Raw genomic sequence first — 16,602 nt, 5'->3', positions numbered from 1 at the left:
AGAGCTGGCCGTCCGGCCAAACTGAGCTATCGGGGGAGAAGAGCCTTGGTGAGAGAAGTAAAGAAGAACCCAAAGATCACTGTGGCTGAGCTCCAGAGATGCAGTCGGGAGATGGGAGAAAGTTGTAGAAAGTCAACCATCACTGCAGCCCTCCACCAGTCAGGGTTTTATGGCAGAGTGGCCCGACGGAAGCCTCTCCTTAGTGCAAGACACATGAAAGCCTGCATGGAGTTTGATAAAAAACACCTGAAGGACTCAAAGATGGTGATAAAAAAGATTCTCTGGTCTGATGAGACCAAGACTTTTTGGCCTTAATTCTAAGCGGTATGTGTGGAGAAAACCAGGCACTGCTCATCACCTGTCCAATACAGTCCCAATAGTGAAGCATGGTGGTGGCAGCATCATGCTGTGGGGGTGTTTTTCAGCTGCAGGGACAGGACGACTGGTTGCAATTGAGGGAAAGATGAATGCGGTCAAGTACAGGGATATCCTGGACTAAAACCTTCTCCAGAGTGCTCAGGACCTCAGACTGGGCCGAAGGTTTACCTTCCAACAAGACAATGACCCTAAGCACACAGCTAAAATAATGAAGGAGTGGCTTCACAACAACTCTGTGGCCCAGCCGGAGCCCTGACTTAAACCCAATTGAGAATCTCTGGAGAGACTAAAAAAATGTCTGTCCACCAACGTTTACCATCCAACCTGACAGAACTGGAGAGGATCTGCAAGGAGGAATGGCAGAGGATCCCCAAATCCAGGTGTGAAAAACTTGTTGCATCTTTCCCAAAAAGACTCATGGCTGTATTAGATCAAAAGGGTGCTTCTACTAAATACTGAGCAAAGGGTCTGAATACTTAGGACCATGTGATATTTCAGTTTTTCTTTTTTAATAAATCTGCAAAAATGTCAACAATTCTGTGTTTTTCTGTCAATATGGGGTGCTGTGTGTACATTAACGAGGAAAAAAAACGAAGTGATTTTAGCAAATGGCTGCAATATAACAAAGAGTGAAAAATTTAAGGGGGTCTGAATACTTTCCGTACCCACTGTACATCTCTGGAGAGACCTCTGATTGCTTGCCACCTAAATACTCACTGAAGATATGCTTCTGTCCATGTGTGGAGATTTTCCAAGTTTATTTATGCTTCGACCAACCAGAATCCTTTTTTTTTTTTTTACCTAAGTAATGATGTAGTTAGTGACCTCTGTTAGAGTATAAGTAGTTGTACTCAATACTGTTGCATTGAGAGTGTACGCAGAGTGGCCTACGAACTCCATCGAGAGTGTTGAAGCTGACTTCTGCTGATGAAACTGCAAACTATTTTCTTCAGTAAATGTTTCTTCAGTTGATTGCATCTCTGACTCCTGGTCTTTGTTCATCATATCTGGTCCTTGGGTTATAACTGTACATTCCCCTACACATTCTCTTCTGGTTGTTTGTTGTTGCCTTATCCACAATGTCTTGACATGTGGTTGTATACCAGTCAAGATCTGAATAGTTGCAGTATGAGTCTTATTAACTGTTCCTGTTTCTTTTCCAGTTGTGCCTGCACATGAATTGAAGCCAGTGTCACTGACGGAGACAGATTTTGTCACTCTAAACACTGATGTTCCAGATATACAGAGATATGATAAGATACAGTGGAGGTTTGATCAAAAATCTCCTGTGGCTGCAATCAATAGAAGCACTGGAAAAGTCTCTACATATGATGGTCCTGATAGGATATTCAAAGACAGACTTAAGCTGGATAATCAAACTGGATCTCTGACCATCAAGAGTATCAGAATCACAGACTCTGGACTTTATGTAGTTGATATCAGCAGCAGTGGCAAATACACTATACACAAGTCATTCACTTTGACTGTCAAAGGTGAGTTTATCAAGTCTTTCAGTATAATAATGAACAAATTTTGATCAGCACTGTGTGTTTCGATTAGCGGTTCTTAATCCTGGTCCTTTGATACCCCCAATCTTCATATTTTGTTATCACTTCTGAGTTTTGTTCCATTCAACCGTAAGTGCCCTGCAAATTGGACATCATAGGATATTCTGCCATGATTCCAGTTTGAAAGCATATATGACTGTGTTTACATTTGGCATTAACATGCAACCTGACCCCTCTCTCCCGAACTGTCAGAAGAGGAGTGCCGTGGAGCGTTAGTGAGCTTTGTAGAGTTATTTTCATTTGTTGAATGTCCTGCGACTGGAAATGTTTTTTTTTTTTTTTTTTTTTTTTTTTTTTTTTTTTTGTACCGGGAACATCCCCTGCAGACTTATTTAGTAATTGCACGGGAAAGATAGATCTGATCAGTTATCCAGATAGAAGTCAGCTGATATTGCTAAGTGTAAATGTGCCATGTCTTGATTGACTAATGAGCTGACCCACTTGACTGGACCACGGTGATCGCATGTTAATGCCAAGTGTAAACACAGCCTATGTTTCATTCAAAGGGCTTAGAGTGAGACGTGACTAGTAGGGGTGTGTTGGAAACAGTAGCTACTGGATACTGTGGAGTATGTATGGTTTGAGAGCAGAATGAAGCTGAAAGGTTGTTGTCTCAATGAACAAGATAAATTGTGCAGCTGCATATAAAGCTATGCCGCTTAGATGCATACAGAAAAACAAAGTCCATCCACTCCTGTAATAATGTGTAAACCATATCCATTCATGCTGGTGACGAGAAAAACTGAATCGCAACCAAAACAATGTTCTTCTGCAAGATGCATGCAGGTTTATTTATAACCTGCTAGGCGACCAGAATTTATGTATTATAGTTCTAAGTAACATCCAAGTAGCTGTTACTCACTGTTCTTTATGTGTTTGTTTTTGTGACAGAAAAAACTAAGTTATCATCAGTGAAAGAGGGATATTTTCTCATTCTACCCACTGATCTTACTAAAGTACAAGAGGACGATGTGATACAGTGGAGACACGGAGACACTTGTGTAGCTAAAACCATTGAAACAGTAGAACAGTTGCCTACATGTGATGCCAATGCCACGGGATTCGGAGGCAGATTGAAGCTGGATTATCAGACTGGATCTCTGATCATCACAGACATCAAAACCACAGACTCTGGACTTTATAAACTAGACATCAGCAACAACAGACGCACCATAAACAAGAGATTCACTGTTAATGTCATCGGTGAGTAGATCAAGGTGTTTGTAAAGAAAATACTATTATAAAATTATTTTAAATGTTCATATTTTAGTTTTATTTAATCAATTGGTAACATTAATTACATTCAATTTACCATGGTAAAACACTGAATGTGTTTTCCCTTTTCTTACATTTTCTTTCTGTTTTACCTTTTTTCTCTTGTCTTAGTTTTTACGATTTTATAAGCTCAATCAATTCCCAACTAAGAGTAAAATTAAGCTGTGGAAGTAAGTTGGAAAGAGGAAAGAATATGGCACTAATACTGCTTGTAATGATATTACTAAAATCAGTTCCTCTCAGCAGAAAGTTAGATGTTATGAGTCAGACACATTCACATTATTTTTACACTACTGACAGAATTACAAGACTTAATCTCTCAAAACTGTTCTTGTTTGCTTTTCTCATGTGTTTGTTAGTGTCAGCGAAGGAGGGAAGTACTGTCATTCTAAACACTGGTATTGAAATACTGAAAGTTGATGAGATACAGTGGAAGTTTGGAGATGAAGTCATCCCCACTGCTCACTTAAACAAGAAATGGAGCAACATTCATCTGAATGATCATAATGGAGACCTCATCATCAGAAACATCAAAAGAGAGCAGTTTGGAGATTATGAAGTTGAGACCAAAAACGGAACTAATCAGAAGAAATTTCGTGTTGAAATTAATGGTGAGTAGCCTAGATCCATCATTTACTGTAATGCACAACCTTTAGTTTCTCAGAGACAGTGTGTATTACAATGCCAAAATGGTATAATATTATATATATTTTAGAATATAATATTTATTAGTATATATAATACAATAAAGCCACATCTGTCAGCTCTTCACCCACATTGTTGCAAAATCTTTACATATGATAATATAGGCCTACGTAAAATGTTTTTACTTGAACAGACAAAGTGAAATTTTGCAACTGACCCCACAACAGGGGATGGTTGCAACATTCATTAAAATGTAATTAAAATCATTCTTAAGTATCATTTTGCAATTTCTTTATTTTATGTGTGCACAGACGGGGTGCACAAATAAGTTAATGGCAAGCTTTTAAATCAATGTTGTGGTAAGGGGCAGCATGTTTTATCATAGCTCTACACTAAATAAAAACTAATAATATAAAACTTAATATTTAGCTCAGCACACATGGCTACTAGAAGCTCAGAAAACACCAATTAAAATGTTGTTTTTAAAATGCTTCATGCAAACAAATTAGACACGATGACCAAAAAAAAAAAAAAAAAACTGAACTAAAAATTTAAAAACTGAAAACTGAACTTTTTTTTTTTTTTTTTTTTTTTTTGTAGAAGGAATGGTTACATAATTTCTTCCAGGACAGAAAAGTTTGCTGGTTTTAAGTTTGAATATGTTGAAATATGTAGTATTTTTTAGTCTTAAACATACTTAAGTATTGAACGTAAAAGTAGAAGTAAATGGAAAATGGAAAAGAAGCAAATAAATATATATACAGTTTCATATACAAAGCTTGAGTAGATTGTGTTCAGTTTACCAACTGTATCCTGAAGACCTTGATTAGCTTGTTCAGGTGTGTTTAAGGTTGGAACTAAGGCTACGTCCACACGAAGCCGGTGCGCTCCCTATCCGCTCTTTTTTTTTTCTCGTTCTCAAAAAAAATAGCGTAAACACGAAACCACTGAAAACGGTGTAATATATATGCCAGACCAGTATGGGGCGCTGTAATTGTGCCATAGAAATACACTATACACGGAGAAGAAGACTTTTAGTTGCTCTCCTTCTCCTCTTTCGCGGTGGATCTAAGAGCATGTGGCATATGGTGTTGTCCATTATGGCTTGTTGCTCATAACAGTTGCGTAGAAGCAATAGATTTTGCTGTAATAAAGCTAGTAGGCTTAGTAGCAACACGAACACAATCATGTAGTCCGCCATTATTGTTGTTGCTGTTACGTGTGACGCAGCCGACACGTGATGTGATGACATCATAATCGTTTTACAAAATATACGGATTGGCTGTACACACGAAACCGCAAGGGTGTCGTTTTCAGATTTATCCACTTTGGGACCCGGTTTCAAAAAATAGCGGTTTCAGTCTCCTAAAACGCCGGATCCGTGTGGACGAAACGCCAATACGGTAAAAAATGTATACGTATACAGCGAAACGCGTCTCCGTGTGGACAGGCCCTAAAACTCTGCAGGGCCACCAGCAAGGACCCTGATATAGATGATTTACACAGTTTACACAGTTTAATGTATCTCAGAGGGGACATGGATGCATTTAAACTGCAGTTACAAATGCATAAATTGGCCTAATATTTTGTTTTTAACATAAAATGTTGATGTTTCAGATACTGATATCTGAAATAATGTAAGACATGAAAAAACATGCTGGTATCTGCAGAAAAACGATACCCTGATATAGATTAAGTTAACTATATTAAATTTATATAAAAAGCATACAGAAGCATTTTTGCCATCTAGAAAATTTAGAATGCCAGAAATTTTGAGTTTTAACAGATTAATAAATCAGTGTGCGTGCACTCTGTGTGTGATTTGGTGATATAGCCTACTTGATAATGTCAGATTGCACATCATTACAACAACACTTTCCATATTATCACAGAATACTATATATCACACACCCCAGACTCGACAGATCTGTGGTTGTGCGCATACTTTTTTGCACGAGAAGTTTTTAGGAGTCTAACCTGCAAGCGCCAGACCACTGATACAATAAGCTTACAATGATGTGCTTCTAAGTCTACGAGTGTAATATTGCGTTTATACAACAGTTTGACGGCATGAGTGTGTAAATACATAAAATAACAACGGAGTGTCTTTAAAAGCCCTCTTTTGTGTGAAATACTTCCTTCTGCCATGGATTCAAATCAAAGATTGACAGTTGATCAGGTGAGCCAAAGCCTCCGTTACTAATTCCACAACGTCACTTTAGAACTAGTAACGAAGGAATATTGAGTTGCTTCATTGCAAGCATATTGTATTACTGCATTAAAAGCTCAATGTATCATGTACGAGTATTATGAGAGAGAGAGAGAGATGGACTGAGCGAGTGTGATTAATGTACCTGTAATGTATCTGATGCATCGGAGCATTCATTATTTATATTCACGATGAAACATTAATTTGAATGTGTCACGACTGACACGGGAGACTCAATAGCGGGGCAAAAAACAAGTTTATTGGGAACAAGAAATTACACAATGTACAAGAAAAAAGTCCTCCCAGCGCTCCTTCCTGGAGACAATCTGGGGAAAGCAGAAAGGGAAACAGAGGCAAAACAAAAAACACGGGGAGGAAAAAAGAAAAAAAAAAAAAAAAAAAAACACTCAACCCGTCCAGCAAGCTCACAGCAAAAAACAGAGAATCTTCGGCGAGCGATCTCGACTCGGAACGAGGAAACACACAGAGGAAGAAGGTGCACGGGGAGCGAAACTCGATCCGGCGATGAACAAACACAGCTGAGGAGAACAGAGAATCCACATGGAGTGGAACTCGACCCAGCGTTAAATAATCACAGCTGAGGATAACAGAGAATACACGGGGAGCGAAACTCAACCCGGCGCTGAATAATCACAGTTGAGGATTACAGAGACACCGAATGCAGAGCAGCAAACCATCAAGCAGGTAAAACGTTACACCAGCGGGTACTGTGGGTAAAGAGCAAAACAACAAAAGCCAAAGGAGCAGAGAAAAATTAGCAGAGACTAAGCAGGACAAGACAAGACTTGGCAAGAAATAAAAATGGACTAACAAAGGACAGACGGGACGAGAGTTTAAATAGAGAGGAAGAAATTAGCAGAGAATGAAAACAGGTGTGAATGTGAAAATGGGAAACGAGAAACAGTTGGAGGGAGACCAGGTGGAATCACTGAAACAATAATGAGGCAACAAATGGGTGGGATCAAACAATAAGCAGGAGAAACACATGGCACCAAACAAACACAACACAAGCCATGTGCTTCCACAAACAGTGTCCTCTGGTGGCCATCCTGGGCACACCAGCTGATGACTGTGACATAATGTCCACTGAAAAAAAGTGTTAATATCCGTTCATTTGTTAAGGGTGATTTTGCTGCTCAGTGCATTTATTTGCTGCCTCAAGCTGTTGTTGAGGCTAAAAATAACTTCCGTTTAATAGCCTTTATAATTTTTCAGTTTAACACTTGTGCAACCTTTTGGACATTTTTGTCCTTTTCAGTCTTGTTTTTTGTGATCATTTAGCCCGTGTTATTGCCAGCTGCATACATTTTGGCACAGGTGTGTATTTTTATTGGAAATTTACTATTTTACCTCCATTTCCTTTAATAAGTTTATTGTGCACAAGGTACAAAAAATTGTCGCTCTCAGCACCACTGAAATCCATTAAAACTGCTATTTTAATCACAGTGCCATTCAACTGTAAAACTATGCTATTTTTGTTAATAGACTTTCATTCTGTTGGCAAGGCTTCAAAATTTAAATTTTTACCAGAATTTTTTTTTACCATTAATTATTTTTTTACCAGATGGTGCCATTTTTTTTTTTTTTTTCAGGTTTGGCCTATAAAGCAAATAGCTCATTTTTTGAGATATCAACGTCAAATTTGGAACATAACTTGTTTAGATTTATGGCTTTGATTTTCTAGCAGATTTAGAGTTCAACATGTTTCATAAAATATGCTTTATATAAAAGCATTTTCATAAACTTAAACCACTATTTTTATTTATTTATTTATTTATTTATTTTTATTTTTTTTTTTTTTCACTTTTTAAAGTTTTTCTACTCTATCAGTAATCTGCCATGGGTCTTCTTTAAAATGAGACCAAACTTATGTCTGTGCTCCCAAGTTTCAAATTTTTATGACAATTTTTTGACATGGATATTTTTTGCCCACTTTGGACCTATGGGTAACAATTTTTGTTGAAAGTCCCAAAGTCCCTTTTTACTGCTGACTCACTCATAAAAACAGTCTCTTGTCGTCATCTAATGGCTGAACAATGTAACTAAAATCACTATCGTTATTTATATAAAATATTGTTTATATACAATTTTATTTAATGAAAAATAATATTTAATAAGAACCACCAAAAACAGGCATCAAAAAAATTGCTAGGCAATTCAGTCAATATTACACATGCAGCATTGAATTTACATAAACATGCCAAAACTATCTTCTTCTCTGGAACAAATAATAGATTAATGAGACCAAAGAGCTACCATACTACCATAAGATTTGCCTAATGAATTAAATCTCATGTGTAACCACTACAGAGCCAGCAGTAAATTCCAGAAGACTCAAAAAAAAAAAAAAAAAAACAACAAAAAAAAGCCCTAGCTAGAACAAGCACAGTGATTCAAAATTGTGAAAGAGCATTCCTGTAGTGATACCAGTACAATATCTCACAGTTCTCAACCAATCAGATTTGAGAACCAGAACAAACTGTTGTATAAATGTGTGGTTCAATATTATGAGCGTTGCCAATTAATTTTCAGGGAAAGTTGCTGAAGGCAGGTTGATTTGTTGCTAGAAGTTGCTAAATGACATAGTGATCCCATTGCACGATGATGTCATTACATAATGATGCAAAACTGTCTTTGCATGGAATAAACAATGCGATTACTCAGATCTGAGTGAACAAAATTATTTAAAATGTTCATTTAGATTTGAACAACTCATGCATATGCATGGCACAAAACGAAACATGATTGGTTACTTTACCTGTCAGTCATATGGCCTCTTTTGTGGTCATCGGCCATTCAAAGTGGCCAAGGTTCCCAGACCTTCTGCCGTCAGTCTTAGGGTCTGGCTACGCGAGATTATGCTACTTTCTGTTTCTAAACACGATTTAAAAGTTTCAAACAGCCAAATCAGATTTTTGTGTTCACAGTGGTGTTCATCGCAGTTTTAAATACTTAAATACTTAGACTTCATAGGCTCTCTATTTTTAAACATTTTTACATTTTAATCTGGACTATAATGTGCCCTAGTTATTGTTTGAAAATGATTTGAATCTTTATTGTTCAGTCACTCTTTACATTAAGGCTCCATTAGGTAATTAGGTAAAGAAAAGGACGTGACATCAGGGCCAAGTATGGTGACCCATACTCAGAATTTGTGCTCTGCATTTAACCCATCCAAGTGCACACACACCCGGAGCAGTGGGCAGCTATATCGCTATTGCTGCGGTGCCCGGGGAGCAGTTGGGGGATTGGTGCCTTGCTCAAGGGACTTACCTCAGTCGTGGTATTGAGGGTGGAGAGAGCATTGGTTATGCACTCCCCCCACCTTCAATCCCTGCCAGACCTGGGATTCAACCTTTCGGTTACAAGCCTGACTCCCTAACCATTAGGCCACGGCTGCCAATGAAAAACTAAACTGCCAATGAAAAACAAATCTTCTAAAGCATTTTTTAATCTTAGTTAATGTCAACATTTAACAACACATAATTAAAATCAAAAGTTGTTTTATTTAATGGGCCTGGTCTAACACAAAGCAACAGTTTTATTTTTTAATAAAGAATAATAATTTCTATAACAAATGTGGATATTGCTCAATGTTAAAGTTGGTTAAGGTTAAATAGAAATTCTTTTGCACTTTAATTCATTTGAAACATTTGTTTACTTTATTATTTTTTTGTTTATTGCCTCATTTAAATGTTTAGTTCTTTTGTCACGAGTAAGCAGTTATTAAACAGTTATTACAACACTTTTTTGCTACTTGTTTTGTAAGGGGAAATACAGTTAAACCCAAAGTGTAGGTGTGTGGTAATGAAGGCCAGGAGTCAACGATGTAGTCAATCGAAGAAAATTTTACTGAAGAAGATAGTTTGCAGTTTCATCAGCAGAAGCCAGCTTTAACACTCTCAACGGAGTTCGTAGGCCACTGTGCGTACATGTTACAATCACCAGTAATTATACTCTAACACATGTTGCTAACTACGCAAATACATAGGTCAGGAAGATTCCGATTGGTTCAAATCCAGATAAACTTAGCAATCTCCACATATGGACGTCAAACTCCACATATATCTATACATGATTATCTAGGTGACAAGTGAACCCGGGTCAGAGCAACGGGTCACTCCAGAGACCTATTTCTGAACAGGATGCCAGTGTAGTCAGCTCTGCTGTGCTCCTAGACAAAGACACAGAGACAGATACACACACACATATAATCAAACTCTTATCCATCTTCCAAGGTTGGCTAGTCCTGGCAGGGCTCTTATCAGTATGGTTGGTTACACATCCCACTATGTGGACAGCATCAAGGAAAAAGCATACGAAATGAACTAAAGTTTACTTTAATATCTGGTTAAAACTCTTAGATCTTTGTAACAGTTGTTCCGGTCAATCATGGATCTCCTAGGTCAGGGGTCCTTCTTGACCCCCCTCCCCTTACATCGTGACATCTTGACCCTAGGAGAAAATAGAACTCAGCAGGAAAAAGATACACACTCTATTTGATCAAGGAAGGGTGAATGAGACAGATTACTTGTAGTCCCTTATTAACATCAAATCAACCGTAAACTTTATTAATGATTAGATTCAGGCGTCCACTCCTTCAGTTTCAACACTGTGATAATACCGTATACCATGATATATAATTCAATTCAGTTCAAGTTTATTTGTGTAGCGGTTTTAACAGTACAAATCGTTGCAAAGCGGCTATACAGAAAATTAAAGTTTCTACAATATATTTAGTAGTAGCTTACTAGTAGTGGCTATGTTAATTTGACATACATATGTCAGAGATGTATAGTAAAAATCAGTTAATTACGTAATCAAATAGACAATGAACACTATTAACAGTAATCAATTATATGTTGCGATCAACTTATAGCAAAATTCTGTAGTGCTGTATGTTGTTTCCAGGTTGGCATTCTCTGAGGTCCTCTGAGGGGTTGGCATCATCTCTTCTTAGGTGTTCTGGATCCAGACCTAAACTTGTGTAATTCCTAGTTAACACGGGATGTCAACCCCATGGCAGAAACAGAGGAACAAAAGGGGACATAAGTAGCATAACTGCTGTTCAACCAAGCAAAAATGATTTGTTTAACCTAAGCTAAAGAATAATAATGTGCATTTGCAATATCATAAGATGCATTATTTAAATGCTTGGTTAAAGAGATGTGTCTTTAATCTAGATTTAAACAGTGAGAGTGTGTCCGGTCTCCGAACGTTATCAGGAAGGCATTTCCAGAGTTTGGGAGCCAAATGTGAAAAAGCTCTACCTCCTTTAGTAGACTTTGCTATTCTAGGTACTACCAACAGCACAGCACAGTTTTGTGACCTTAGGGAGCGTGATGGATTGTAGCATGGTAGAAGACTAGTTAAGTACACAGGAGCTAAACCATTAAGGGCCTTATAGGTAAGAAGTAATATTTTGTAACTGATGCCGAACCTAATAGGTAATGTGACGAGTTGGCTGTCTCCCCCCTAATTATCATCATCATCCCATCCCTTAATCACCACCCTTCACCAGGCTTCCGACAGGAGTGGGCATGCCGGGGAGGAGGGGTGCCAAAACAGCCAGGTCTGACGCCGTGTAATGAGGTGTACATGACGTCAATGAAGCCTCATCACTGCCGCTGTTGAAATGCCGAGCACGCCTCTACTCCGAGGACTGGTCTCTACCCCATGCCTGCATGATGGTGTCCTCATGGGTCCAGGAAAGGAGCGTTGAGAGGAACGAGCACCGTCAGAAGCAACGAGCTGCCGGACCCATGGTCCGGATGAGTACCACAACCGTTAGACGGCAGACAGGCGAGGATGCCGGGCCATTGAATCCCCCAGATGTGCCGTGAGCCGTAGCCGCTGAAGAAAGCCGCCGCCCCTGAAGCTGCGGACCTGAGAGGGGAGCGCGTGCAGCCGCTGGACTCTGCCCCTTACCTGGACCCTTCCCTTCCGAACAATGCCCATCCTTCACGGAACCCCCAGCATGACAAGGACACCAGATCCTCTGTTTATTTTGGACACTTTATTTTTCCCCTTTTTGGACACTTTTGTTTATTTTATGTTAATAAAAGCCTCTCCGAGGCCTGATGTCACGCTCACTGTGTCTGTCTTTTGCTCGTCCCGCCACAGTAGCCAGTGCAGAGACTGTAAAATTAGGATAATATATTTTCTTGACATGGCAAGGACTCTAGCAGCTGCATTTTGAACTACCAGTAGCTTGTAGCCTGTAGCAGCACAAAACGAATCTGCGGCCATTAGGACGCCACAGAGACTGAGACCCGGGCGTGGCACAGGGGCTCTACAGCGCCCCCTGGAAAGCAGTCAGAAAACTTGACATACATCCCACACATACTTGCATGTATACATATGAAACTCGGTACACATATAGATCTCACTGAGCCGAACAACTCACGCACTCTATGTGATGAGCTAATCCCAACAGTAAATGAGTTATTCAGGGCTGTTTAAAAAGCGCATGCTCTGGATTTTGCGATACACCTCGGAGGCCTTTATTCCGATGGCCACCAAACTTGGTCAGCATGACCTCAAGACGTGGATGCTAAATTGCGGAAGGATTTTTGATATCTGAAACGGTTTGGTTGTGGCAAGGTGATGAAATTATGGTGAGAAATGAGAAAAAAGAAATGGCTAATAACTATTGCACACATTGTCTGATTCTGATGAAACTTCAGGAATTTGTTTGTTGTATGATACCGATCACATAGATGTGACTATTGAGAGTCAAAGTTATAGCACCACCAACTGGCAGCAGGAAGTGTGTCGTTTTCAAAATGCTTTTAAATCAGCCTTTTAATTTTACTCGATTTGCTTCAAACTTCATCAGAATAATGTCAAAACACGGCCGATGACAATCTGTAAAGGGATCGCTGAAACATTAAATGCTGTTGCCATGACAACATGACAAACTTTAACATATGTTTCCTGTGTTTTTGGGGCACGTAATAAGCTTAGATTTTCATGAAACTCAAGACACACATCAGTATTAATGATAGTTAGACACTGGCAAAGACTCATAAATGGACGTGGAGGAGGCCCTCTATAGCACCACCTTTTGACAAAAGGTGGTTCTATAGAGGGCCTCCTCCACGCCCATTTATGAGTCTTTGCCAGTTTTATTATTCTCATCAAGCTGGACATCAAGCTGGACAACTTTCTAATTTACACCCATTAGCTGCGACCAACAGGAAGTCTGCTATTTTGATTTTGAGTGATGAGTGCATTATCCTAACTCTTCACAACTTTTTACATATGAAAAACAAATCATTCTTAGGAAATATGTTTATCATGTTTTCAGAGACTGCAGAAACATTTAAAATATCACAGATGTAAACTGGCAGATGAAGACTGTAATACCAAGGATGAACACAAGATGACCTCATAGGATAAGGAATCTTTTTTAACTCTAATCCTAGCTCAGTCTCATTGTATCAGAATGACTAAAAAGCATTTTGATTTTAACCCTTTCATTGCTGTAACCCTTCAATCCAAACTGTACAGGGATACTGTTAATGCATGTGCCCGCTGGGCACCATTTTTCTGATGGCACCAAGGTGCCAGTTGCGTTGGTGGCGAGGGCCTGTCATCGCTGCTTGCAGCTATATTTTTACTTGATATCAGTGCTGCATTTGACATAATAGATATTGACATACTCATAGATCGACTACAAAACGATGCAAGTAATCAAAGAAAGGCTTTAAGATGCATATTTTGTATGTCTCCCTTTTTTTGTCATGCTCAGCTGAGTTCATGTGTGTTAAGCTGAATCAGGTGTGTTTAAAAAAAAGGGAGACACAAAAAGGGCTCTTTTGAGAGAAGCAAAATCTCAGAAGAACCGATCACCAGTGATCACCGCAAGATGCATGCCGGTTAGAAAAGGGCAATCTGCCTTGCTCTTATGTGACATATGCCAAAAATCTCTTGCGAAAGCAAGTCAGTCGTGCATGCAAGTGCAGTTGCTGTCCCCCAGCTGTGCTGACCAAAAACACGATGGGAAACGATTTGCTGACGACACAGCTTAATGCTCATTGGTTCAAAACAACCGTGATGGTGTGTTCTCTTCTAAAACACAGTTCCCAAACACTATGGGAGTGTGATCTCTAAAGACTTCAGTGTGAAGTCTAAAATATTTGTTTATATTAAAATAAATATGGTTGTTAAATATGTCTTTCGAATGGAATTAAATAGCAAGCACTTTTTTGTCTTGTTCATCATATTTATTTTCATATAAAAGCAACAGAACTGAAATTATAACATGTTTATTAGCGATGCAGCACATGAGTGTGAACTATCCGCCTTTGATCTCATATGTATCTGTCCTAATTCGAGAGGTCAGAACTGTCCGTCCTGACTGGGCTTATTTCACGCCTCCCCTCAATACAGCCATGGACTCTCGTCTAAATTTCAGGCGAGGCTACACGTGTCTCAAATGAGTCTATTGTGTGCAGAGACGTGGTCTCATTGGTTTAATGACTAATGAGTCTGATGGCCTTGATTATCTAGTTCACGTGTGTTATTTAGGATTGGAGCTAACTCTCAAGCTGTAGTGTCACAGAGTTACTGTAACCAGGTATGTGAAAATAAGAACACATCACCTTTCCTATAAAAGATTAGACTCTGGATGAGAGCAGGACATCACATGATGATGATCACAATAAGTAGTCAAGTTCACCTGGTTTCATTTTCTCTGGGCTTTTCTTGCTATAGCAAATGTTACTTATAAACACAGTTACAGTAGACAGAGAAAATCATTCAATTATAATATAAGGGATTATAAAATAGTCTAGTAAATTTTGTAATACAACATTTGACATCACCCACAAGGGTGAGAAGCTTGCTAAATGATTCAAAGTACTGTTTAATGATTTAAAGTAATGTCTGGTTTGAAAATGATTTTTGAAATGAAATGTACATCTAATTCACGGCATCTCCTATGGCATCGGTGTGTAGAACCTTTTAAAGCACCTTCATTTTTAAGAGTGAACTTCCACACAGCCAGTAGTGAGAGTCTGAGTCTTCTGTACAATAAATTTCACCAATCAGAGAGTCACAGTGAGCAATTGCATCAACAATCACTAAGTAACAAACACATATATGGGTTTTGTTTGTTTGTTTGTTTGTTTGTTTTATGTACTAGCAGTACAGTGTTGTAACTTTAGTATTAATTTTCAGGAATGGTTTACAGTTTTAATTATTTACATTTAATTAATATACCATAGTTGCTTCTAGGAAAGTGAGTAATGATGCTTTATTTCTCTGTCTGCTCATTATTCACTGTTGTGTTATAATTAACACATTAACACATTTCTATTCTTCTCTTTCTCATTCCTTTGATGAATATGTCCTGTTAGACTTGAAATATGCTTTTATGACCAGTAAAGTGTTGTTGCAGAGTGCATAAATCAAACAACTGAGAGTTAAATGAGCTTTAATAGACTAAAAGAATTTAAGTGAGAAGTGTGAAAAATCTTTTTGTATGTATTTAATTCATGTCTGAGTAGCTGTTCCTCACTGTTCTTCATATGTTTGTTGTTGTAACAGATGCAGTGAAGAAACTGTCAGTGAAGGAGGGAGATTCTGTTACTTTACACACTGATACTGAAACACAGAATGATGATCTGATACAGTGGATGTTTGGAGACACTGTCATAGCTGAAATTGACAAAGCTGCCCAACGATTCTCCATATCTGATTATCCTGATGGAAGATTCAGAGACAGACTGAAGCTGGATCATCAGACTGGATCTCTGACCATCACAAACATCAGAACCACAGACTCTGGACTTTATGAACTGAAGATCAGCAGCAGCAGATACACTATAAACAGGAGATTCATTGTTACTGTCACTGGTGAGTAGATCAAATCTGTCAATATAAAAGTGATCTTATTTAGATCAGAGCTCTAACAACAATTTTAAAGTTAAACGAATACAGGTGTTCACAACTTTACACTTAATTTGTTAAACATAACTTTTGTATTTTAAATGGTTGTACTTTGTTAGTTAATAAAGAAAATACTAAGCTGCATAATTCATACCGCAATGGATGCTGGGAGTCAGAGATGAGTATAAAGCTTTCTGATTGTCACCATTGATGAGATTCATACACTAATGTCTGTGTATCTCTAAATCAGTGGTTTTCTATCATGAGGACCCACTTCTCTGCACATTTTGTATGTCTCCCTTTTTTTTTTTTTTTTTTTGTCATACTCAGTTGAGTTCATGTGTGTTAAGCTGAATCAGGTTTAATAAGGGAGACACACAAAAGGCTCATTTGAGATGAGCAAAATCTGTGCAGAACCAATCGCCGGTGATCACTGCAAGATGCATGCCAGATGGAAAAGTGTCCGAGGGCAATCTGCCTTGCTCTTGTGTCATGTTGACATATGCCATAATTCTCTTGTGACAGCAGTTGGCCGTGCATATGAGTGTAGTTGCTCTTCTCAGGCTGTGCTGACCAAAAGCACAATGGGAAATGACTTGTTGATGACACAGC

General features: G+C 38.5%; 1 protein-coding gene across 2 annotated transcripts in view; it reads left to right on the top strand.

Annotated features, from left to right (window-relative positions):
* Window positions 1-16,187, top strand: part of LOC127161147 (uncharacterized) — a 43,204-nt gene extending 27,017 nt beyond the window's left edge. Inside the window, exons 3-6 of one of the 2 annotated variants that reach the window (XM_051103793.1) lie at window positions 1,542-1,871; window positions 2,838-3,149; window positions 3,581-3,832; window positions 15,649-16,187. In XM_051103793.1, the coding sequence (XP_050959750.1) occupies window positions 1,542-1,871; window positions 2,838-3,149; window positions 3,581-3,832; window positions 15,649-15,965 (1,211 nt within the window). In that variant the 3' untranslated portion in view covers window positions 15,966-16,187. The remainder of the gene's footprint in view (window positions 1-1,541; window positions 1,872-2,837; window positions 3,150-3,580; window positions 3,833-15,648) is intronic. The other variant, XM_051103794.1, reaches the window with a different exon arrangement.
* Window positions 16,188-16,602: the final 415 nt, after the last annotated feature.

Source organism: Labeo rohita, unplaced genomic scaffold (genome assembly GCF_022985175.1).
Source record: "Labeo rohita strain BAU-BD-2019 unplaced genomic scaffold, IGBB_LRoh.1.0 scaffold_561, whole genome shotgun sequence".
NCBI lineage: Eukaryota > Metazoa > Chordata > Actinopteri > Cypriniformes > Cyprinidae > Labeo > Labeo rohita.
The sequence above is the reverse complement of the archived record's forward strand: the minus strand, read 5'-3'. Positions and strand labels throughout refer to the sequence as shown.